Source organism: Trichechus manatus, unplaced genomic scaffold (genome assembly GCF_000243295.1).
Source record: "Trichechus manatus latirostris isolate Lorelei unplaced genomic scaffold, TriManLat1.0 scaffold00108, whole genome shotgun sequence".
Lineage (NCBI taxonomy): Eukaryota > Metazoa > Chordata > Mammalia > Sirenia > Trichechidae > Trichechus > Trichechus manatus.
This window is the reverse complement of record NW_004444044.1, coordinates 3,516,175-3,542,723: the sequence shown is the minus strand read 5'-3', so window position 1 is coordinate 3,542,723 and position 26,549 is coordinate 3,516,175. Positions and strand designations below refer to the sequence as shown.

The following is a 26,549-nucleotide window of genomic DNA, read 5'->3' as shown; positions in this document are numbered from 1 at the left end:
GGCCTGGTTAGGTGGGAGTTAAATTGCAGTAGGTTGAAGAGGGCTCAAAGAGAAAACTCTCATCATGAGAAGCTGGGATGATGGCAGAAAACTTTTAGCCTTCCTCATTATGTGCTCCATTACACATAACCAATTAAAATATTTAGAATCGTTTCAGAATTTTTAGAGCTAGAAAGGATCTTAGAGAAGTAACTCAGTGTTCTTACCTTACAGATGAATAGATGAGTCATGGAGAGGTTAAAGTAATTTACTTGAGTTAACACTGGTAGTAATTGGAATAACTAGGACAAGGACCAGGTTTCCTGACTTTCCCAGGGCAGTGCTCATTCCAACAAAGTGTAGTTGAGATCTCTTCCCTCTGGGGATGGCAAGGAATTTAGAAAGGGAGATGGATAAGGACTAGAAGAAGCACCTGCAGTAGGAACTGGGAAGAACTGAAAGGAGAACAATAAAGGGATTGGAAGAATTTATGAAAAATTGAGAGAGAAAGAGGACACAAGCCTGGCTGTTCTCATTGTTTGACTGGTGATCAGTGGGAGGACTGACATCACAGCCAGATCATCTTCATACTCTAGGAAAGCTTCTGGAACTAAGAGTTGTGGATTTAAAGTTGTCATTCTATAAGAGAGAAAAAATTTCAGAGGATTCCTGAGGCCCACCGCCTCCCTTTTTCCCTAGAAAATTGTTGTTGTTAGGTGCCATTGAGTCAGCTCTGACTCATAGCGACCCTATGTACAACAGAATGAAACACTGCCCAGTGCTGTACCACTCACGATCATTGCTATGTTTGAGCCCATTGTTGCAGCCACTGTGTCAGTCCATCTTGTTGAGGGTCTTCCTCTTTTTTACTGACCCTCTACCTTACCAAGTATGATGTCCTTCTCCAGGGGCTGATCCCTCCTGGTAACATGTCCAAAGTACGTGAGACAAAGTCTTGCCATCCTCGCTTCCAAGGAGCACTCTGGCTGTGTTCCTTTCAAGATGGACTTGTTTGTTCTTCTGGCAGTCCATGGTATATTCAGTCTTCTTCACTGACACCATAATTCAAAGGCACCAATTCTTCTTTGGTCTTCTTCATTCATTGTCTAGCTTTCGCACACATATGCAGTGATTGAAAATACCGCGGCTTGGGTCAGGCTCACCTTAGTCCTCAAAGTGACATTTTTGTTTTTTAACACTTTAAAAGGGTCTTTTGCAGCAAGATTATTAATAACTTGGAAGAACTAATTCCGCCCTTCTGCCCCCCAACCCTTGGCTGTGTTTTGTAGGTAGTGGAAGGTGGGAGTGATGGTGGGGGCTGGTACTATGGTAGTGGGAAAGTGGGACAGGAAGGCCTACACATCTGGGCACATCAGCATTCCTAGTCTCTGCACATCATTAACTGGTTCTTTGGCTTTGGTTTGTTTGCTAGTAAATGCACAGGTTGAACCAGATGATATTTAAGGTTGTTTCAACTCTACAAGTATGATTACATATTGCTGTGTCAGCGAATGCAGTTCTCTTCTGTGGGTAAATATGGAGAACCATAAACCAAAACCTGTTACCGATCGAGTTGATTCCGACCCATAACACCCTATAGGACAGATTAGAACTGCCCCATCTAAACTGCTGTAATCTTTATGGAAGTAGACTGCCATGTCTTTCTCCTGCAGAGCAGCTGGTGGGTTCAAACTATGGACCTTTCAGTTAGCTGCCGAGCTCTTAACGACTGTACCACTAGGGCTCTTTTGGAGAACCATAGCCATGAAAATTCCGGGATTGGCTTAACCAGGTTAAATTAAGTCTCTCATAATACTTCCCTTAGTTCTGCGTCATTGTTATAATCCTAGAATTATTCTTGTCTCATTTACCTATATACAGGTAAGTGAGGGAAGGGAATTATGTGAATTAATATGAAGCATTTGACAGCCGATTAGCCATGAGTGCATTAACTATATTGTGGATTATCTGTCTGTAGCAACCAAAGACTGTTCTTCCTTCTTGCTCAGCCAGGGCTCAGGCCACTGCAAAAAGAGAAGCCATAATAGAGTTAGAGCTGGGCAGTGTGGTTGGAATGAGAGTATGAATGTGTGCATTTATGTGTCTCTCTAAGCTGTTTCTCTGACTGCATTGCAAATCCACTTATCAATGACCATTGGATTACCATTGTTTTGTATCTTTCAACCCTACTTCCCATTTATTTGTGCAAATGGTGACCACAAGAGAAATAATGGGAACTGTCAGTCCCCTGTGTTTGGTTCACAGGTGCATTTTTGTCTGACTGCATGCGTAGTGCACATTAAAATTCTCCTGCTCCTTTTGGGGTTCTGGGTGTCAGGATGAGAGGACTCATCTTCTTCTGTTGGGTGGTTTCTGTTCACTCATAGCCCTGCTCTGCCTGACACTGTTTTGTCTCCAGTGTACTCTGTTCAGTCAAGTAAAAGGGCTAAAAGACCTAGTTCCTCTGAGTTGGCACCAACTGCGTGAAAGCTCTGGGAGAAACTTTGCCCAGAGCAGGGTGGAGATTTCCCGGCACTTACTTTTGGGCAGGGTGAGGGAAGATTGAGGTTATGGATGGTGTTGACTCTGTTGAGCAGTTAAACTCTGTAATGACTAAAACAGCTGACTGAGGGATAAGTTGTACTAGGTCTGATGATGACTGTTTTGTTCTGCTCTGGGTTGAATGATCTGGAGTGGTTTTGTTGAGAACAGAGGGTGTTCATGAGTTCTCATCAGGGTTCAAGGTGGGTGGGAATGAGGAGAAATTGTGCTGTGTTTTCCCTTACAGAAAAGGAGAAAAAGGACCAAAGTTTATGGTGCACCTGCGTGTACCAGACATGGTGGGAGACACTTTATCAACATTATTTCACTTGGATTGCCGATAAAAATGATGTCTATAGTTCTATATCCATGAGCATATAGATATAAACTGTAATTAGAACTATAGTCATAAACTATAATTAGAAAACACCAATCGCTTGAAGAGAACATAATGTTTGGTAGAGAGCCAGACTAAATGAGGGAAACCGTCATGACATGAATTGACACAATAGCTGCAACAATGAACTCAAATATGCCAACAAGCGTGAAGATGGTGCAGGACTGGGCCATGTTTTGTTCTGATATACGTAGGTCGCCATGAGTGGGAGCCACCTTGATGGCAGCTGAGAACAACATAATTAGAACTATTTTGCTAAACATGAACACTTAGAAGGCCGATGCAGAAGTTTGCTAAGCTAAAGGACAGGAGTCTAGCTTGCCTCACGTATGAGACCTTTTTCCTGTAGCTGTTTGTTCTTGCCTAGAGATTGTTATCATCATCATCATCATCAAATATTAAATATTAAAAGTGTTGTACTCAGTAAGTACCAGGTAGCAAGCTGAGATTTCTTATCAGTCTTGCTTGGGGAACTTCAGGTTGCCTTACGAATTTCTGGGAGGCTTTCAGTACACAAAACTCCCATGCAGTTCAGTGGGAAGAAAAGTATTTCCCTGTTTTTCATTTTATTTATGTGCTTGCATGCCTGATCTTAAGTGTAATTGGTAGCATTGATATTAAAATAGACTACTCATCAACATTTATAATTATAAATAAATAATATATGTAATATATAATTATCTATAAATAAACATATGCATTTTTTTGCATATAAAAAGTTACCCCTATCCAAAATATAAAAATAGAAATCATCCCTTATCTTGAGTAGCAGCATGTGTTGAAAGTCTGGACCTTCATGCAAACATTTCATAAAGGGCTGAATTACCCTCTGTTAACTGCAAAATTGTACCATGCCTTATGAAGAGGGTTTTCTTTTCATGAGCTAGTATTTATGCCCAAGTAAATTAACAGTCACTTTGATGATATCTTATTAGAGCTGCTTATGGACACTTATGAATTTGTGAGTAATAAATTAGCAAGTTATTTTTATTTAATTTATTAAAATGTTTAGAATTATACACAGAGGTCAATTTCTTATGATACAAAGTGCCAAACATACAACCTCCATAGTATCTATACTTGATACTGTGATTATTATCTATTTTTTCATATGCATATACTTCTAATTGAGATTTTTTTTTTGATCTGAAAAGTAATGTCTTTGCAGTATTTATAATCAGTCACTCATCCATGGTCTCTGCCTCCTCTTCTACATTTTTCTTTTCATAATTAAAAAATAATACATTTCTCTTAATTTTGCTTTCCCTGCATCTTTCTTGGCGATAGCTAGGACATGTTTTAGGCATTTTGACATAGGACCAGGTTACCTTAGCTAAGGCAAGGAAGGCAGTATTTGACTTATATTTTGGAAATATTGCTGATTAATTCTGAAAGAATGATTTAAAGTGCCAAGTGTAGTGGGATCTTTGCTTTGAACTGGAGAGAAAAGAAGTTCAGCTGATTATAGAAAGAGCAAAAATTTGGATAAAAGTCATATTTGGAACATGCTTCAGTGTTTAATTACAGATGTATGTAGGAGGTAAGGGTAGGGGTGGAGAGGGTAGGAGTGGATGAAGGTGTCTTTGGGAAAGTAGAGTTTGAGGCAAAGGTTTTACCCACCCTTTGGTGACCCTTTAGATAAAATACAGTACTGATGTCAGGGTTAAAAAAACATACTGATATGCTGTCTTACTGCAGAAGGGTTTAGAGTGAAGTGAAAATAACAGTTGAAAAGTTAGAAGAATGAGTTTAGTGTTTAAAATGCTTGTCATGAAACTCTAAATACCTACTACAAGTTGGATTGAAATTTGTCTCTTCCCTTTCTAGCAGTCCACAGGAGGAGGGAAACACAATCAGTTATTAGATTTATAGTGTAAGTATAGTACACATTACAAAAAACATCAAAGCAGATACTGAGACTGGAGAGAAATTTCTTTATGGGGTTTTATGAGGAAGACACTGGGTTAACTAGTAACAGCATCCTTGACTTCCCCAAAGCTTGATTTCTTCACCTGTACAATGGGGATAATAGCAGTATTTAATTTGTGACATTGAAAGGACTGCATGAGATAATGTATATAAAACATTTAGTACCTGGCACATTTGTAAGCATTCAATAAATGATTGATATCGTCTGTATGTACAGTAAACACAACATGTTTCCTAGGAAAGAGCGAATAGATCTCTTGCTTATAGAGGCATGTATCATTAACCATCCAGTCGTTTATAGAATTTTTGGTTTGACTGCTGTTAAACCCTTTTCTGGCCTGTCAGTACTGATGGATTTAGTTCTTCAAAGTCCTAAATTATGCTTGGTGGCCAAGGCGTAAACCTCTTTAACTCTAATGGCTTCAGAGTTACTGTCCAAGTGTAAGAGTTCTTTGTTGATCTGAAAACATTACAACAACTATTAAAGGTATGCAGCAAGTTTAGAAATATCTTAGGAATTGGGAGAATTGGACACGATAGTTTCACAGTGTCTAATGGCTTGTTTGAAACAAGGGTGGAGCAGGTGAGGATGGGAAGAAACCAGGATCATGTAGTGATAATTTCTGACATTCAGAGATAACCAGAAAAGCTGTTTTCTTCCCAGTAGTACTGGCAGTGGTGTGGATTGTGAGATATTCCCAAGATATTTGGAGTTTGTTGGGAACTTGCACCATCTGTCAGAGGAAGGCATGCAGCGTATTTATTTGAACGCATGATACTGAGGACACTGCCAAATAAAGGACTGAGTGCCCTTTGACTGCACACCTAAACGCACCACATCAAACGTAGATTCCCATAGTTTTACTTTATAAAATAGCGAGTAGAGAGAATGTAACCTTTATTTTAATAATGTTTAAAACAACCTCTCCTTCCTTATGAATTATAGCTATTTTAAATTTTGGCTCTTTCTTTTCATGTTTAGTAAAAACTTCTTCGGAAGAAGTTTTTACTAAAATTTCTAGCAGAAAATTGTTTTGAGCCTAAAATTTCCTTATAACTATCCCTGATTCTTTGAGCTTCTCATTGTTTGTAGATTCCTTTTGGGTTGGAAAGCTTGTCTGTCAAGTTTCTCCTTTTCATTTTACATATAAACTCATATTACACCTTCAACCTTTGTGGCTTCCCTAAGAGCTTGCTGTCTTTTCGTGAGTTATACTTTTAAAAAAGCCATCAGTCTTCATGACATATTTCTGAGATAGGCAGAGGTATTTGAATAAAAATAAATATTTGATCCACCTAGGATATTCTTATCAACACAGGATATTTTCTTTAGTAATATTGTTTCTTTTGATCATAAGGACAGGTATTCTGTGGGACAGCAAAAATGCTTCTATTCCAGCTCATTTTACTTACTTTCGATTATTTTTTTGCTTAGTGCTTACAGTTTACTAAATATTTGGTAATCTTGAGAAAGCATTTTTTTTTTTGCCACCATTCCCTAAAACGAGGACATTTTACTTTTCTCATAGGCAAAGTGGAGAGGTTAAGAAGTAATTCATGAAGCAGAAATCACTGTCCCTGGGTTCCTAAAGATTTGCTTAACCTCAGAACGATGTTTCTTATCCTCTGTCTGATCATGAGACAGACAAGGAAAATTTAAAGTTACCTGTCATGTGTGAGAGGAGAAGGAGGATATGTTGAGTTTTGAATTGTCCAGCTCACTGCCATAATTTACTTGGGCAGTTCTTGGAAGGTAATATCTTCTTCGCTCAGTGGTTATTCCATTTTACCATGCAGTAAGGATCCTCACAAAAATGTCATATCCATATGGGCACCAGAGAATTGTAGCTTCCCAGAGGCCATCAATGAGAGTATCAGATATGCCTGAGAGTGGATGCCTGGGGCTACAAGTAGGAACAGAGAATGATTGCAAACAGGCATGGGAGGTTTTTTTTTTTTTTTTTTTTTTTCTGAGTGGTGGAAATGTTCTAAAATTGGATTATGGTGATGGGTTGCACAACTCTGTAAATATGTTAAAAATCATTGAATGGTAACCTGAAAACAAGTGAATTTTATGGAATGTTGTATCTCAATAAAGCTGGTAAAAATGCCTGAGATTTGGGATATCTTGAAAGAAACCATATTTCTGTGTAATATTCGGGCATCATACCATTCCCCAGTGCAGCCTAGTATCTGAAAACTTCCCTGCCTGTGTGAAAGTGTATGACAGAGTGAGCAGGGAACACAGGTGGGGCAGGAGCGGAGATGGGAATAAGCGGAATCTGCCATAGGGAGGATGCCTGTGATTAAGATGTGAACATAATGTCACCATTTTTGTGATGATGACAACTCAAATTGGGTTCCAAAGGGTAATGTACGTTCCTCTCCAGGCTCACTCTCTGAAAATCTCTTAAGTCTTTCATTAAGTAGATGACAATACCAACTGCTATTTCATAACCAGAAATCTTACCTTAAAATCCTGTCAGCCCATGTAGACTGCCTTTTTAAATGTTTTGATCAAATGTACTGTGCAGATTTGGGTAAATATATTAAAAAGTCTTTCTGCATAACATCAATATGACTAATGTAGCTTAATTATCATTTTTGCTTAGTTACTGTTATTTAATAAGCAGCACAAAATATTTAATGTGACAGATTTTTTTAAATTCCAACCTCTTAACTTTTTTTATGTTATTTTCCTAATTCGTGAATGAAGGCAGCCAAGCTTTCAGCTTTTGGTTTGCTAAAGAAACTGGTTGGCTTTGCTTACATTGTTGCAACTTGAGATAAAGCTGCTGGCCTCCCTTAGTAACTGGAGAGCAGGAAACAATTGACACTGTTTGTTAATTCCCTTGTTTCTGAGACATTTCCTACTTCCTAGTATAATATAGCTTTCCCATGAGAACAATTTGCTTGCAAATGGTTAGACATGTTAACTTTCTCATTGGCACATATTCTGTAGGGGGGAAATTTTACTGTGCTTTGTAGTAGTTGAGTTGGGGTGTGTGTGTGTGTGTGTGTGTGTGTGTTGCGGGGAGGGAGGGAATCCTGCTTTATGTAAAGATGCTTCCAACTTCTTTCCAAGCATCAGGTATTTTCAACTCTAAATCATTCACTTGTTATTGTTGTTAGTTGTCATCGAGTTGTCCCTTGACTCATGGATATTCCATGCACAACAAGATCAGAATATTGTGATCGATGATAAGATTTTTTATCGGCTGATTTTTTGAAAGTAGATCGCAAGGGCTTCCTTCTTAAGCTGTCTTAGTCTGGAAGCTCTGCCGAAATCTGATCAGCATCACACCAACTGAAAACCTCCATTGACAGACAGGTGGTGGCTGTACTAGAGGTGCTTTGGCTAGAAATCAAACCTGGGTCTCCTGCATGAAAGGTGAGAATTCCGCCACTGAGCCACCACTGCCCCCAAACTCTTCACTTAGGTTCTACATTCCTTAGTTGGAACTTCTTTCTTGAAAGAGCATATAATTCTTTTAACCCTGACAATTTAAGGAAACACCCCTGTGAGTTATGGTGTTTTTAGATATGCTTGTGGAAAGTAATTCATAGCATTTTATACTAGATGTACTGCATATACGTGTATTGCATGTGAGTATGTGATATTGTCTGTGACGCTATAAAGTTATCAAGGCATTATGATTCCAGAAATGTGAAATGATACCCATAAATGAGATCATGTAATCTAATTCACAGTTAAAAAAAATTATCCACATTACTTCCGAAATGATGGTTCCCACATTCAGAAATTATATTGTATAAAAAGTAAAAGTAAAAGTTTTCCCAATTGAAAGGGGGAAAAAAAAACCAAACGATGTAGAACTTTGAGTTCCTTTTTTATTCTGTCTTATCAGATTTTGTAAAAATAATACCACTTGTCAGTTTTGCAGCTCCTTCCAGCTAGAGAACTGAAAGCATTTCACAGTCTTTTTTTCCTCATGCCCTTTTCTTCAAGGCAATTTTTGCTGGGCTGGGTTTATTTTTATCATTGCAACAACCAGTTTTTAGAAACTTTTGGAAACTAAAAAAGAAAAACGAGACTGGCACTGTAGCTGACATTCATTTTAGCTGTTTCCTAGTGTGAACGTTTTGAGTATTTCTAAAATCTCTCCAAGTATGTCTTATTTTTCTCAGTTTGTCCCAGTTCTAAGTCTCTATTCTGCTGATTGGGTAAAAAAAGAGTTTCAGTGTAAAATCTTATCCACAGCAGAATGACTTCTTGAACTTTGAGTTAGATCTTTATTTTTGCAGCTCTAAGAACTCCTTTCCCAGCTCCATTTTCAGTATAATCATAGACTCATAGAAGTGGAAGAGCCTTCTTTAGTGATTACCTAATTTAAGCCTCTCATTATATAAATGATGGGGTTGAAACCCGGAGAGGTTAAGGGACAAGCTCAAGGTTATGTAATTAATTGATGGCACAGGTCTGATCAGAATCATGGACTTCAGACTTCCAGTTCAGTATTCTTTGATTTTCCTAAGCATAGGAGGAGGATATGGAATGTGTGACCAATTGCCTCCTTGAACAGCTGCCTCCTTTGTCATGAGACCAGAAGAACTAGATGGTGTCTGGCTATCATTACTGAACATTTTGATCAAAGATTCTGTAGAAGAATAGTGATCAAAAGGGGGAAAATGCACAACAGACTTTCAGATTCTCATGGACTCCAGACTTCCTGGAGCCATGGTTGGATGACCCCTGAAACTATTACCCTGAGATAATCTTTAAACCTTAAACCAAAAATATTCCCTGAAGTCTTCTTCAAAGCAAATAGTAGTTTAGGTTAACTAGTAAAAAATGTCTGCTTGAGCATTATGCTCCTTTAAGAACTATCTATATGGATCAAATTGACAACAGCAACTCAAAAGATTAGATAGGTACCTTAGGGGGCAGTGAATTTTATGTTAATGGGGGAGGAACAACTCAGAAAAGGAGGGTGAGAATTGTTATACAACTTGACGAATGTAATCAGTGTCCCTAAGTGGTATGTGTAGAAACTGTTGAACTGGTGTATGTTTTACTGTGTATATTCTCAATAACAACAACAAAATGTATACAACTATATATATATATATATATATATATACACACACATATACATATGTACATATATGTAGTCTACCTGGACAGCACTAGAGTGTACACACACACAATCCTAGTGACAATCCACAGGTTGAATTATACTGTAGATACCTGAATGTTGAGAAGAAATTTTATTTTTCTAGTTTGAATTTATTTGTCCAACAGAGAATGGTAATGTTGAATTCGCAGACATTTTCTTCTTATCTGTAGTAGATCTTGTGCAATTTATATGCAGTGAAGAGTGCAATCAGAAATGACTGGTGATTTGTGTTCCTTCCTTAGGCCACCACACCATCTACATCGGGATCCATGTGCCAAAGAGCTATCGGAGAAGGAGACGTCACAAGAGAAAGACAGGGCACAAAGAAAAGAAGGAAAAAGAAAGAATCTCTGAGAACTACTCTGACAAATCAGATGTGGAAAATGCTGATGAATCAAGCAGCAGCATCTTAAAACCTCTCAGTGAGTACTCTCTGAGTGTTGGTGCCTCTGTCTGCCTCACTCCCACATCCTTGGGAAAGACACTTTTAGGATCTTATGACTAAGGGGGAAGGATACAATAAAACTGGGATGGTATGCTCTAAAGGATAATGTCTATGGAGATGGTTTTCTTGTACTGCCAGGTTGATGCAGAAGGTCATCTGTAAGATTCAGAGTTGATCAGAAAAACATCTGACAATGTTTAGCATGGTCATGTATTCTAAATTTTGAATAGTGAAATTGGGTAATCCATGTTACTCTGTATTTAGCTACAGTAATCAGCAGTAACTGGAAGACCATTAAAGGACAGTTTTTGGATTATTGCTGCTTGGAAATCAGTTCTGTTGAGATGGTAGACGAAGAGTTGTTAGTTGCCATCAAGCTGATTCCAACTCATGGCAATCCCATGTATGCAGAATAGAACTTCTGCATAGGGTTTCCAAGGCTATTATGTTTCAGAAGCAGATCACCAGGCTTGTCTTCTGAGGTGTCTGTAGGTAGGTTTGAATTGCCAACCTTTTGGCTCGTAGTTGCGCACTTAATCATTTGTGCCACCCAGGGATTCCTCGGTCAAGATAAGAGTGCATATGTATAGTTTTCCAAATGTAAGTGTCACCTATAGGTGACATTTGACCAAGTTGTGGGTCAGGTCAGTGATCCCAAAGGGAATAGTGGAAAGCATCCTGTAAGTCAGAGAAGAATGTAGAGTGACACAGCATTGAAATGTTGAACATATTAGATACCACGCATTAGATAGAAATTTATTAAAAACAGAATAGCAGGAAGTCAAAGAACACTCTTGGATTCAAGTGATAGGGTGGACTGCATGTTTAGGTGTATATGTATGTGGCTTTTTGTTTCTTTTATTCTGGAGAATGTTTGGCTAAAAGGGTAGCCTTGTGGCTGAAGTCAGAATGAATATGTGCAGTATAAGGGAGAAGCTATAGAAACACGTGACAGTTTTGGGAGATTCCTCAACAGGAGTTACATAGTGACAGCTTTTCTTGTTGGCAGAGATCTGCACATTCTTTGTCTTATTGCTACAATTGCAGAAATACAGAACTTGCAATAAAATGCATTATGGGTGGTACAGATAAAGATCAAGTTCACTCATTGCAGGTGATGACAGGCCAAATTAAAATGAACAGCTCAGGGGTGTTGAAAAGTGAATTTACAGAGTTAAATTAAAGTGGGTGTGAAGTGTAGTGAGGTGAACCTTTTATAGTCTCACAGTTGGAACTGAGCAGGTGGCAGGGGAAGCTAGAGAAGTACTATGTTGAGAGAAGCAATGAAGATGGACCACCGAGAATTAAAGATAAAAAGGTTTGAGGAGAGTTTAGAGGTGGACCACCAAACTAAAAGGTGTTGGAATAAGTAAAAGGCTTGGAAGGGACTAGAAGACAAGAGACTAAAGTTACGTACTTTTCTTTGGAATGTTTGGGGAAAGCCTTTCTGAAAGTGATCCTTCATATATTGACTAAAATAATGGGATCTGTTTCGAGCAAAGTCCTTGAAATGCAGATAAAAAAGGTCACACCTAATAGTCCGGAGGAACAAAAGATAACATTCCTTTCCAGATAAATTACTACTGTTTATTGTGATTTACTATCTGTTTTGGCAAGGCCTGAACCACAGTCACAGGGGTGCCTTCCCCAGTGTGTGCATGCTCTCTCTGTCTCTGTCTTTTCTTTTTGTCTCTCTTTGCATCTCCCAAGTAATAAGAAATGAATATATCAGAAAGGTACTAAGACTAAATGTGCGTCAGCATGAGAATATTGTTGCTTTCTGTGGCTTTTGGGAATCAGTTTGAGTGCAGCATGTAAAATAAACAGGACCATCTATTCTTTCCCCCCTGGGAAGTGCTGTGTTATGTTGTATACTAGGTTTCTAAAGGGATGCTATGGAGAGGCAGTTAAGGATCAGCTGATTCAATGATCATAATGAAATTATTTATAAATTTGCATTTGATAGTTGATTTTTTTTCCTGCTGGTCAGTAAGTTATGCTGTAACATGCCTTTGACATGTTTGACATGAGTCAACCCATTTAACATGAAGGTCCTCTTAGAAATGACCACGTTTTCTCCACTGTTTATGATGGAGACTAGATGGGTTGGTAGCTGGTTATCTGGTGCGGTTCTATTCAAAAGTCAGAACTGTTATACCAGATATAGAAAGACATTTAACTCAATGGTTTGGGAAAGCCACAGTGTTCTGGTACCAACATGACAATAAGATTCTCATGGGAAAACTCACTTAATCAAATACCTTTCAGGTGCACCATTACTGTCTCTCAAGAACTGCTGCATACAGTGTCTGTTTTTCTGGGATCTAGAGTGTTTGAGTTACTTATGCCTATAGACATGCCATGACCCATAGACCAGATTACCACATCTGCAAGTGAATCATGTAGTGCTTTAATTTCTAAAACAAGTATAAATGGAGTAACTTGATGAGACTCATCTTTGCTTCTCTCCTTGCTCTTGCCACCACTTGCAATCCATCAAGGACTTCTGTTTCTCCTACTTCTAAAATATATCTTGCATCTCTCTGCTGCTCTCCAGTTTTGTTGCCATTTTCTGGTCCAGGGTATCATCATGCCTTGCTTAGACAACTGCAACAGGCTCCCTTTTCTAAGACTTTCTTCAGAGAGAGGCAGCATTGACCATCATGAAGTATAAACTGGGTCATGCCATTCCTGTTGCCCTTAGAATAAAATCTCAATTTTGCATCATGGCCCAGATGTCTCTCCAGTCTTGCTTTGTGTTACTCTCTCCTTGGTCACTCTTCTTCAGGCACACTGGTTTTTCAGTTCCTTGGTGCCAAAACCTCTTTTGCCCCAGGGCCTTTGCGCTTGCAGTTCTGTTTTCCTAGCATTGTTGCCCCATTTTTGCCCTGGTTAGCTTTTCTCTTCCTTAAGTCCCAGCTTTAAAATACCACCTCTTTAGAGAGACCTTCCCTCACAGCTCTATTTGAAATAGGTTCTCCCATGTTATTCTTTTGTATCTCCTTGTTTGTTTCTTTCATAATACATGTTTCAACTTGTGTTTTATGAGCTGATAGTTTTGTTTTTCATGCATGCCAGATTGTAAGCTCTGTGAGAGCAAGGAACTGTTTTGTCGTGTTCACTGGCACCTAGCACAGTGCCTGGCACATAAAATGTGTTTAACAAATGTTTATTGAACAGTAATTGAATGAATGGATTACTGTAAAGGAAGAGATGAACCTTGCTTTAATTGACCTAGGTATTTCCCACATTCTGAGTAAAGATTAAACTGATTTTCTTGTTTTCAGGCTTTGTATATCACCTTTATATTTCCCAGCCCTGCCTTCCTCCCTTGCCACGTATAATCTGGCCCTAAATTTTAATTATCCTGCTTTGGAAAGTACCTTGTTATTTTTGCTGTTTTCTAAGTGGTATTTTAGTCTGGGTACGTGACTCCCGAGCGTGTTGAGTTGCTTGTTGTCCACAGATAATGGAAGAAATTGATCCACAGGGCACATGGATTGCTCATGGACACTTAAAAATACTCACTATTCCACACAGAACTCTGGGATCTCAGCTTCAGAAGTTACATTAAAGAGGCATGGAAGTGCTAGTAAAGGGAGTTTATATGAAGACATAAGCCAAATATCTTCCAGAATTTAGGCACATCAGGAAGGTGACATAATTAACAGGTTCATTCAGCTTATAACAGAGATGCTTTTTATTTTATCCATGACTCTGGTGTCAAGACAAGGTTTAAAAAAGTGTGTGCTTTGATTCTTACACATTTGGAGCTTTGAGGAGGAAGCTGGCTAGCTTCATCTCCCTATCTGAATTCAGCAGTGGCTTCAACTCCTTGCACAGCTGCTCTTCCCAGTATGGTATCGGGGCTGGTGGCTCCTCTCAGGACACGGCGGGGGGGAAATGCATGGGAGAAGTGTGGAGGAACGGAGAGAGGGAGGCTGGGGAAGAAAAGTGAAATGGAGGAACAAGCAGGAGAAAAGACAAGGGAATGAGGAGGTGGTGTGCAGTGGGTGGTGGAGAGAAAAGTTAGATTGTGCTCTTTCTTAAAAATAATCCTTTTACCTCCTCCACCGTGCACTTTTTTCCCTCTTAGTTAGCAGCTGCTATCATCCGAGGGTAGCCCAGAAAGTCAGGGGGAAGGTGGTTCTGGCTAAGATAGACTTTGGAAACACCATCATAGTTGGTTTTGGCCTCTGCACCTCGTATTTTGTTAGTGTCTTGGGATATTTATGGGAGACTCACAGGCCACTTTATTACTGCAGAAACTCTGACGATGTGTAAAATATTGGGAAACACAGCTAAAAATAGAACATCCTGTTCAGCATATTGATCGCATGTGTAATATATTTCTTGACAAGCTTGAACATGCACCAGTGCTTGGAGGTGCTTACTGCCTCTCACACGCATCTTTTCCGTTGTGGAATCCTATCCCTAGGTATGTGGATGCAAACCCTTCTTCAGTCTTGTAGTATTCTTTTTTAACTCTTTGGATGTGTACCAGACCTGACGGGTTTATGCTAGTGAACATTGTTCTGTGGGCCTGGAACAATGGATGCCAGTTGGTGATCCAGTTATATTCAGGAAGCTGAGAAAGAGTAATGGGCAGTTGCTTTTGTTTGGTGCTTCTGGGTAAATGAACAGAGTAGCTTTTCCTAAGAGCCAAGAGTACTCGGTATTTTGTCATTTGACTTCTCCTTTTCCCAGTGCATCTTGCGTCCTCCCCCCACCTGACTTCATACTTTTTGGTACATTTCTACTTTTTCTTGATTTTTTAAAAAATGTTTTCCAACAAGACCCTTAATTTTAATGTCATAAAGTAAGATTTCTTTAATTTTCTATTTATGGTTTAAATATCTAGAAAATGAGTCCATTTGCAGGAGAGAGAGGGATCTTTGGAATGTGTGTGAAATAATATAGATTCTGTCCCTGTTCAAAAACAAAACAAAACACAAACACAAAAGAGCTGAACTGTCTTCTTTCATCCTCCTCTCTATTCTTCATCTTATAGAAGTAGGAGGAAGTATTTTATCTTAAGGTCTGAGAATAAAGACTCTTTATATTAAAAAAATAATTTAAAACTGAAAAAAGTTTGCCTTTTCAGAAGGGGGCACTTGTGATGTAATTTTACTGGAAAGGCAGTATATCACAGTGGTTAAGAGCGTAGATCTGAAGCAGGTTACTTGGGCTGGAGTCCTAGCTCGTGCCAGCAGGGTAACCTTAGCAAGTTACTTAACCTCTCTGTGCTCCAGTTTCCTTCCCTGTAAATAGAGGACACTGTGTAACTTAACTCATACTGTTCTGAGTATTAAGTGAGTTAATTCATGTAAAGCACTGCATCTGGCACATAGTAATCACTCAAAGGTTAGCAAATATTTTTTTTTAGTTACTCAGAACACCTTCTTCACGCACATCTCTTCCCGTATACTGCACTCAGGTAATGCCAAAAACTTTAGGCCAAAACTTTGTAGAGATCAGTTCCTTTATGAATATTAGTCATCATCCTGGCAGCGCTTCTGGCATTTTCTGCCACAGATTCTCACTAGATATTCCTTTGCTTTAACTGTCAGCTTGGCTCCTGGCTCCCAGCAGCATCTTTGAGAGAAGCAACCTAAATTCAGTCTCTTAGCTTGCCAGTGAGTGTCACTCTGGATGCTAGCTGGCAGGTAGAGGGACCAAGAAATCAAGAGCTTTAAGGGGCAGAGGTGATATCTATTGTGCTGTTCTTTTGTGTGAATACTGTCACTGGCAAGCGGCTCTGCTTAGCAATGTGTCCTTGAATTTAGTCAACAGTTGCAATCTTCTGTTATGGGCCCTTGCTATACATTCTAAGGATTTATGGTGCCAGCAAGTGGTCTGTTCTCTTTCTCATGAGAAGGATTTTTTTCTGGCTCTTTCTTTGTGTGTCTCAGTGAAATCAGTCTGGCTGAGAAGGGCTGTTGGGTGGGACAAGTTAGCATTTGGAGGCAGTGCTTTGCAGAGAGGAAAAATGTTTGGCATACTTGTGTTTTTGGTGGCACTGGGTTGGCTCAACAATGTTGTGTTTTGCTGTTTACTCTGTGATGCTCACAAATGCAAGAGGACTGTGTCATGGTGCTTCTGCCTTCTTTAGCCAGTTAAATATATATCGCTGAAGCTGATTTGAATTTCTGAAATGCAGTTCTCTTAAGTTACCTAGAAGTGCCCCCACCATGGCAGTTCTTACACTACGTAACGGTGTCATTCCTTGTTGCCATTGACTATTCTGTTACAGTAGTTATTCCATTTTATCATGCCATGAGATGTTATGAATAGTTTATTTACATGTGTCATGGGAGAGTTGATGTTGTTGCTATTTATAGTGACTCATGAGTTCAAGAGGCCTCAGAGGGTTCCACTGCACTCCAGGTGCTAAGTTAAAAAACAAACAAACAAACAAACAAAAAAAAAAACAAACAAAACTGTTGGCATCGACTTAGTTCCGACTCATAGCAACCCTATAGGAGTAGAACTGCCCCACAGGGTTTCTAAGAAGTGGCTGGTGGATTCAAACTGCCGACCTTTTGGTTAGGAGCCATAGTTCTTAACTACTGTGCCACCAGGGCTCCTGTGCTAGGGTACTCAGTGCTAAAAAGAGATTTTGACTTGAAGTGGAAAATGAGGAAAAACGAGAATAGTGGGTGGAGTTTAACACATGAAATAAACTTTAATGAAGTTAATGGGATATTACTACAGGCTTTTAGCACCTAAGAGGAAGGCAGGACACATCCTGTGTTTTGGGGTTCGAGTTTATAAGGCAGGAAGCTTGAGTGTGTCAGTGTGTGTGTGTGTGTGTGTGTGTGTGTGTGTATGTGTGTATGCATGCCTTATTGGAATGCACTGAAAGAATAGAAGATATTTGCAAGCATCTTTTTGAATAAAGTTCTGCTTAGGAAATTTATTATATAGAGGGAAATAATTCTTGAAGGACTACTATATGAATTCTTAATACTAGGGATTTAAATGCAGAGCTTTATTAGTGTAAACTGTTGATGTAGAAGTAGTTGGGGTGAGGGACCAGGGGTATACTCTATAAATACATTCTCCAGAATTCTTCCGTGACCACAATCTAGAGACAGGAATGTTGGGTTCTTTTAATAACTTTCCCATGGACGGGGAGTGCTACTTGACTTTTCATCACACTTTTGTAGAGGTGTTGTGAATGTGCAGTTACTGTTTATCTTGGTCACCTATACACTCCAAATCTTAACTATCCTTGATTCTTTCCTTTTCTTTTCCTTCCATAGCCAGCCACTCACTGATTCCTTTTGGTTTTTCCTTCAAGGTGTCTCTTGTGTCTGCCCCTTCCTTTGAATTCCTAAGGCAACATCTTATTATTTAGGTTTTCAGCCTTTGAGTTCTTCTTGAAATAGAAGGGAATTATTTCAGACAAAGCTGCCAGACATCTAAAATATCAATTCTATCTAGTCTCTCCTTAATTAAAGCAAAAACAAAAAAAAACTTCTAATGGCTCCTCATTACTTGGTGGTTCCTCACTTGGGGTCCCTAGATATTTAAGAGTTAACTGACAATGTAATTGAGGTTCCTGTACTGTTTTTAATATTTTAAGTAGTTTAGTGAAAATTATAGGTTTACTCTGTCTTAGCAAGGCTGCTTTAGGTTCTTTTATAGCAACTCATGATGACTTCTTCACATTTTGAACTCCTGTGGGGATTATTATCTTTATTACACATTCTAGTACTTAGTCCTATAATGCAGTAATGTAGTGATTTACGTCTTTCATTCAGGTGTGTGTCAACTCTCCCACGGTATTGTTAGGTTCTCAAGGGCAGGGGCAGCATCTTATATTTATTTTGAATCATGTTCTGCAGCAGCATGTGCTTTGAATGCATGAGTAAATAAAATGTCCAGAAATTATGGATTAAGTTGAAATAGTGTGGATAATCTGAAAAACAAAACAAAACAAAACAGAAGAAAAAACCTAAAGAGGAAGGGCTGTGTAATTATTTAGTATTAACAACTGTCTCGGTTAAAAAATGCTACTCCACCAACCTAAATCCATATTGAAATGTGGTTAAAATATTGTCCCACCAAAGCATTGTCCCATAGGGTGAGTTGAATAATGGTGAAAATGAAAAGAGAGAAGACTAAGAAAAGTAATCTGTCGCATGGCATAGCTCTACAGCTTTGTTTTGTAGCTGGTAATTTGCATGTGAGTAAACTAGAAAGGTGTCCATGTTGACAAAATAAATAAAAATACTACCCTTTTTGTACTTTTTCTTATGCAAAAAATATTAAAATGTATGAAGATATCCAGGTCAATGTAGGAATGCAAAGTATTATTTGACATTTCTCTAAAGAAACATATAGCTTGCTGAGCTGGAATAAGCCTGCCTCTTGTTTATGCCTGTTTATTTAGAGTTTATATTCCACTTGGATGAGTGAGGATAGTATGTAAAAGAAGCTACTTATGATAGCGAGGTTTGTTAATTACTGAATGTGTCACCAGAGGTGTTTGTGGAGTGCCTTACATAGAACATTTTAAGAATTGCTTATATATATGCATCTGGGATCACAGATTAAAGTTCACATTGCTGCAGAGACGGATTTAGATGGCCATTGTATATCCTTCTCAGAATTTTGATTTAATGATTTTGGAACAAGACCATCCCTGGAATTTTCATTCTTTTGCTGTTTGCCAATTAAGCAGAATTCTATTTTTTAGAAAAGCCTGATCTACTCAGTACCCTTATTTAGAAGCCACTTCTGGTGGTGGTGTTATTGTGATCCAGCAATTGGTATTAAAATTATCCTTTGTCAGTTACCAAAACTTTACCACAAAGGCCACAAGAGAAAGCAATTATATTTAATTGATTCTGCTTTATTTATGAGGCTTTGAGGAAGGAATAATTTAAGTGTAATGGAAAGTGTGACTTCTGAATGCAAATTTCAATAAACATGTGGACTGTATAGCTAGCTGTGTTCGTTCAAAATTGAAGTTGTTTTCAGCAGAAAATAGGGCGATTTCTGTTACCAAGGCATGGGAATAGCAATTTCTATAACTAGAAATTCACTGCAGAGTCACCCAATATCCAGAGCTCATGCATGAACAACTATGAAATCCTCAGTCGATTCTTTGCCTGACTCAACTTTGTTAACTTCTTGTGAAACTGATGAATGCTTGAAACAAACAAAAACCAAGCAAACAAATGAGCAAAAATGTTGAAAAAGATCTTGAATTATTATTTTTTAGTGATGTTCATATACAGAAACAGTTAATACTCTTCCTTTTTCCCCCAGTTCCTCAATATTGATTTTGAAAAGATATTCTGGTTAAGAAGGACTGAAGGTAGATAACTGGTTATTTCAGTGGCCTCTTCATTTAGATCAATTGCTAAGCAAAGTATTTGAAAATAATTAAAATGTGGCTTGAGGAAACTTTTCTGAGCTATTATTTGCATGCTCAGACCAAACTTGGAAGGTTTGTAGATTTTTTTTTTTGTCCCCAGGAAACTGACCTTGGAAATACGTTTATGCTGCACTCTCTTTAAGCTCTTTCAATCCTATTATTTTATGATTCTTTCTGACATTTGGAAAAACATGTAAGCAGAGCATATAATGGGATAAATTTTAAGATCTCCTTTGTGTATTATTGTATACAGGCAGAAGTGGTAGAGAGATGCTCTTCTTGATTGGTAGGTGAGGAGAGGGTGCGACAGTTTCAATGACTGAGTGAGGGTGGGAACCTTTATTTGAATAGAAGGCCCATATACAAATTGAGATGAAAAAGAAATCAATCAAGGGCAACAGATGAAAAGCCAACCTGGAGAATGCATTTATTTTTAAATTACAATTGAGTTTAAAAAATGCCATTGAGTTCTGTATTTTAGCAAGTCATGGGGAACAGAGGGAGAAAACATAAGAATGATAACGAGGCTGAGAAGAGGACAGGAGATGGCATATTCTGAAAAAATAAGGAGAGGAAGTGGAGGGACTTTGCGAGAAACACAATGAAACTGAAGGAGAACAGAACAATCACTGGGTATATGGGAAAGGCCAACATTTCACCCCTCAAAATACCAGTCCAGTGGCTGTTGAGTTGATTCTGACTCATGGAGACCACAGGTATGTCAGAATAGAACTGTGCTTCGTAGGGCTGTCAATGGCTGATTTTTCGGAAGTACATCGCCAGGCTTTTCTTTCTAGTTCCTCTGGGTGTACTGGAACCTCCAACCTTTACAGTTAACAACTCAGTGCTTAACCGTTTGCACCACCCAGGGACTCACCCCTCAACTGAGTCAAACTAAGTCTCTAAATGCTCTGCTCAAGTCAGTCTTGGTGGTCTCTGCCTGCTTTATCTTTAGTTCTCTAAGAATACTCTTCTCACCATGATCTATCAGGTGACTACAGTGGTTCTCTAACAAGCTTCCCTCCACTCTTATGTTTACATTACTTTTTCCTATTAGTTTTAGAATAATTCCTCCAAGATGCTCCTCCTGGAAGTCACTTGGGCCTTGCTTTGTAGCCATGCTAGTGCTTTTCTTAACACCTGGCTTCTGGATACCAACACACCAAAGGATAAACAACCTTGACTTTCAACAATTGCTTTTAATTATTCCCTAGTCTTATTGTAGGTCATTTATTTTAACTCTGCCATTCAGTTTATATTCCTGGTAGAAGATTACCCCTAGGCTTTACTTAGCACAAGACAAAGCTGGACTGAAGTACTGAGTTTTTACCAAGGGGCTCCCCTGAATGTCCACACCAAATCCAAGGCTGGCGTTTTAGTAACCTGCCTGATGGCAGAGGGAATTCAGAGTGAGGCACGGGGACTCTTCAGGAAGATAGCTGGGTCGAGGGGTGTTTTTGTAAGCAATGAGCCATTCTTTAATTGAAACCACTGGATGTGGTTAGTAGTTTATTTTAAAAACATCATATGTTAGTTTACTCCTGTATATGGTGACAGTCATAGTTTAATCAAAAGCTGCTTGTGACATTTCTGTTTAGTGTTCATAGAAATGTGTCTAGCTTTCTTGAAATCCTGAACTCGGTGCCAGATGCCAACACATTCACAATTATAGTTTGACTTTTAGGCAGTTGTGCAACTTTTTGAGTGTGTGGTAGGGTTTTATTTATTTATGACACTTTCACTAATTTGTCATACTCTTAAGTGGAAAAATATTTTCTCAGTCTTTTGTTTAATAAGCAGTGACTTTTACTCCTTCTCCATGGTTCCCCTGAGAGAAAACAAGCTAATATAACTGCTTTTTGGTTCTTCTTTTTGGCCAGAAAGCCAGGCTAACGTATGATCTCATAGAGACATGATCTATTTGTGTGAACTGTAAACTTGTAAGCTTGTCATCATTCTTCATGGCACTGGGGCAGGCACCCTGCTCACTACCATTACAGGGCAAGAGGAGGGTTGCAGCCAGATCCCGAGCCTTCAGTGCAGTATAATGCAAGTCATTCAATTCATTTCAGTTCAATTTTTATGCAGTCCAAGAGATATTTATGGAGCACTTCCTCTTTTCAAGCACAGTCCTGGGCACTGGGCCTGCAGAGATGAACATTTCATAAAAACCTGACAGTTTAGTAGGGAAAATGACTCCCAGTCAGACAAATGGAAGAGAATGTGATCATTGCAAGAGTGGAGTTGTACAGTTATGCACAAGGTGCTGTGGGAGCATAAAAGGAGAATGTCTAAGTTTGGTGGGGGGAGTTGGATAAGGCCTCACAGAGGAAATACCACTTGAGTTGAGTCTTGAAAGAGCAGGAGTATGCCAGGAGGTGGAGGATGGAGGTGGAAGGCTAATTATATCTCACTGCCCTTTCATCAGGAATGGATCAACACAGATGGTAAAAAAGTTGAGATGTTTCTGCCAAAACATACATTTAGAAGGAAAGAATATGGTCCTTTTCTTTCCGTACCTAAACTGACCATGACATTTCATTTTGGAATACTCTACTTATTAGTTTGCCTAATGTCCATGCTTCTCTTCTTTCTTATACTCTGAACCCCAGGTTTCATTCATGACAGTAATGTATCAGTTAAAAACCTTGATTTCCCAGGTTCTGTTGTAGCTAGGAGTGGCCATGTGACTTAGTGCTGACCAATGAGATGTAAGCTTAAATGTACTGGGTGGTGCTTGGGGAGAACATATTATTTCCTGATAGAAAGGGAATGGTGGTGACATACGTTTACTATGGGATATTATCAATAGAAATTTTAGCTCCACTGTTCTTGTTGTTAGCTGCTGTTCAGTTGGCCCCTGACTCACGGCAACTCCGAGCACAAGAGAATTAAACGCTGCCTGGTCTTGCTTCACTTCCATGATTGGTAGCGGATCATTGTGTTACAGAGGATTTTCATTGGCTAATTTTTGGAAATAAATCTTTAGGCCTTTCTTCCTAGTCTGTCTTTGTCTGGAAGCTCTACTGAAGCTTATTTGGCATCTTAGCAACACGCAAACTGCCACTGACAGATGGGTGGTGGCTGTATATAAGGTGGCTTGTCCTGGAATTGAACCCAGGTTTCCCGCATGGAAGGGGAGAATTCTACCATTGAATCATCAATGCCCCCGTTACTTATTATGACTTACTTATTAGCTCCATTGCTTACTCCATAAATAGTAAAAAAATTGTCGTGTGTTTTCACTTCCAGTAAGTAAGACCTGGAATCTCTGCCATTTTTGCTGATGAGGCTAAAGTAACCTCTTACATTCTCTAGGTTGGTCTGTTACAATGTCTATTCATCCTCATTCTCTTGCAGTACTAAGCAAGGTTATGAGAAGTGATTAGAGTGAATCTGTTTATAAGGTGATGTGAATTTTCGTTGATAACATGTTGCAAATAGTAATATAAATAAATAAATATTTATTAGCACAAGCTCTGGCCTAGGTATTATACCAGATGCCAAAAAAATATGATCTTAGTTTTTCTTATCAAAACCCTCTGAGGTTAAAATCCTCTTTTTTGGGCTTGAGGACACTAAAGCTCGCAGAGGTGAGTGACTCACCCAACATGGTTGGCAGGTGGCAATGCTGGAATGTAACCTTGGTTTCTTGGACTCTAAGCAAAGGCTCTTACCCATTGCGCTACAATGATTATTAAAAAGGTTAGATTAAGCTTTTTGACAACTTCGTGCTAGAGTGAATGGAATTTGAAAAACATCGTACACATCTAAGTTCAATTTGTATTGGCAATATTGATACTTTTATTTACTTTATACTGCACTGCAGAGTGATAAAAAACTTAAACGGAATAGATGAAGAAGGCTTTCCTTTTCTCCCTTGAAATCCTACATGTTTAATTCAGAAATCTCAGTTTAGAATCAGAAGTCATATTTTATGTCCTTTTATTGCTGATTTTCCAATTAATTACATTTACTTTGGGAGAAAGTAAATAAAACAAGCTATAACTAAAATATCTAAAATTGATTAGATGAAATGTGTAGTGTGGCTAGATTTTGCTATGGATAGATAATTTTCCTTTCTGAGTAAAATATAAACCTATTTATCTTGTGTTAAAACCTGTTACCTCCCTACCTACTCATCCATCCATCCATCCATCCATCCATCCATCCATCCATCCATCCATCCATCCATCCATCCATCATCTATCATCTATCATCTATCCATTCTCCCTCCCTCCCTCCTCCTCTCCCTCCCTTGTTCCATCTCTCCCTCTCTCTTACTTTTTGATTTTTAAAGTTTTAAAATATGGTCAGTTCTCTTGGTTGCTTCTTAGAGGTATATTTTGAAAACACTCTAGTATAAAATGTTTGTCTGGGAAGTCCTTAGCCCTCCAATCTGTTCATGCTGAACAGATGAAATCATGGAAAAGTTATTCAGTACTGAGGGCTCAAGGGAGAATAAACCCCAGGATCATGTCAGTATCAAGAAAGATGAGATGCCTTATTCATCATCCATCCCTTCATCTGGAATATTTATTGAAGGTCTGCTGTGTACCAAGGACTCTACTAGATGCTGGGATATGATGGTGAGAAAAATTAAAGACACTTCCTACCCTTAGGGTACTTGGAGTCTGTTGGGAGAGACACTTACTAGTCAAATACCCATACAAATAAATGTTAAATTGCACCTGTGGTACGTTCTATGGTGGAGTGGTCAATGGTGCTATAAAATCTGATAATAGGCAGGATTTGACCAAATTAGGGAGGTCAGGAAATGCTTCTCTGAGAAAGTCATGTTTGAGCTGAGATCTAAAGGGTGAGAAAGAAAAGAAAAAATGGTGAAGGCTGAAGAGAAGAACACTCCAGGTAAAAAGAAGAGCTAAACACAAGACTCTCCCTGGAGGAAGCATGGTGAGTATATTTGTTTAAGACAAGCCATCAACACTGCCTTAGTAGGGGGAGGCCTCCTCCTTGAGCAAAGTTTGACCCAGAAAATAATATCATTATCTTTGACTATTATTTGAGAAGATGAAAGGCACCAATTTCAAGTGAATAACTAGGCCTACAGGATGCCAAATGCATGGTAAAAGCACATCTGTATTTAAGGCACACAGTAAGTTAAAGCACCAATTTTTACTTGACTTCAAATAGAACTTTTTGCTTACTGACTTCTCATTTTTGTCCTATTGTTGTTTTGTCTGCGCAACCACCTCTGGACTTCTACTACATGTTATTACCTTCTTTTCTCCAAATATTTCTTCCTGCTATCAGTGTGTCAAGTAAAGCAATCGTGTTTGAACCAGTAGGAGCCCTGGTGGTGCAGTGGTTAAGAGCTTGGCTGCTAACCAAAAGGTCGGCAGTTGAATCCACCAGTTGCTCCTTGGAAACCCTATGGGGCAGTTCTACCCTGTCATATAGGGTCGCTGTTAGTCAGAATCAACTCAGTGGCAATGGGTTTAGTGAGTCTTAGGAAAATCTTTTGGTATTGCCATGAGAAGTGTATTCCTACCTTCTTTAGGGACTCCATGATTTTTTCTACTTTGAAGTTAAGGTAATCTCTTTAGGATACTGACCTTACAATTTGGAAGTATAGAAGGGTGGAGGGGCACACCTTTCTGGGTGAGTGTTAACAGTAGTGTTGACTAGATCACACCCACACCTTCTCTATCTGTGACTCACATGATGTGAGGAAGGGAAGGAGGTTTGAATGACAGGGTCAAGAGAACACAAAATCTCAGCCCTGCTTCTGCTCACTCCCATAGCTTCCTTCCAGAATGACTTTACATATATTACTAGAGCATGGGGTAGTGTTTTACCACCATGATTTATACCTTTGTTTTGGTTTGTTAGCTTTTTCTATCATAGGTGGGGCAAGAAGAGAAATTTCTGATGCAAAGGGAAATTTTACATAGCCAGAGGAATTTTGAAACCTTATGTGTTACGTACACCAGTATTTTTTGTTCACTGTACTTTTCAAGTCTGTGATCAGGAAATTGGTGTTTTCTCTAAAAAGTAATCAGGAAAGGTCCCAGGAGGGCCTCACTGACTTTAACAAAATGCATTTTTAATAGCACTTTTCATGTTTTCACACTTTTTGCTTTTTCCCTCTTTGCTCCAAGTTGCATTTTTCCATCAAAGTTATTTTGCATGGTGTTGCAAGTTTTCCCTGGGCCCTTTGTACATAATTCAAAGGGCATTTTGAGAATTGACTGAGTTGACTATATGTTGAAGGACATTTTATTTTTGTGCAGTGCTGTATAACATATAGGGCTTTTTATATGCAGTATCTAAATTGTTTCATAACCCTTGATGTAACTAGAACAAGCATTATTCCTCCTTTTAGAAATAAAAATCAGAGTTTCTCACAGGCCAAGTGCCTTGCCTGAAGTCACGCATCCTGTATTGGAGGTGTCAAGATAAGGATAAGGTCTTTGGACTCTTGGTTTGTCTCTTTTTATACTATATCATGAAGCCATAATACTGGAGCAATTGAGCTAAGCATGAGGAGCCTTTGATAGGGTGTAAAGTCACACATCCTGTATTGGAGGAGTCAGGATGAGGGCAAGGTTTTTGGACTCCTGGTCTGGCTCCCTTTACACTATATCACGAAGCCATAATACTGGAACAGCTGGGCTAAGCATGATGTGTTGATACGTTGCAGTCAGATCCTGGAGGGTTCCATTATTCATTTCTCCAAAGCCTGGTATATTCAAAATTAGCAAATAACAG

General features: G+C 38.9%; 1 protein-coding gene across 3 annotated transcripts in view; it reads left to right on the top strand.

The window, feature by feature from the left end:
• SLC4A4 (solute carrier family 4 member 4) overlaps window positions 1-26,549 on the top strand; it is a 410,477-nt gene that overhangs the window by 69,762 nt on the left and 314,166 nt on the right. For all 3 annotated transcript variants that reach the window (XM_004383322.1, XM_004383323.2, XM_004383321.1), the window contains exon 3: window positions 10,227-10,406. In XM_004383322.1, coding sequence (XP_004383379.1) covers window positions 10,227-10,406 — 180 coding nt within the window. The remainder of the gene's footprint in view (window positions 1-10,226; window positions 10,407-26,549) is intronic.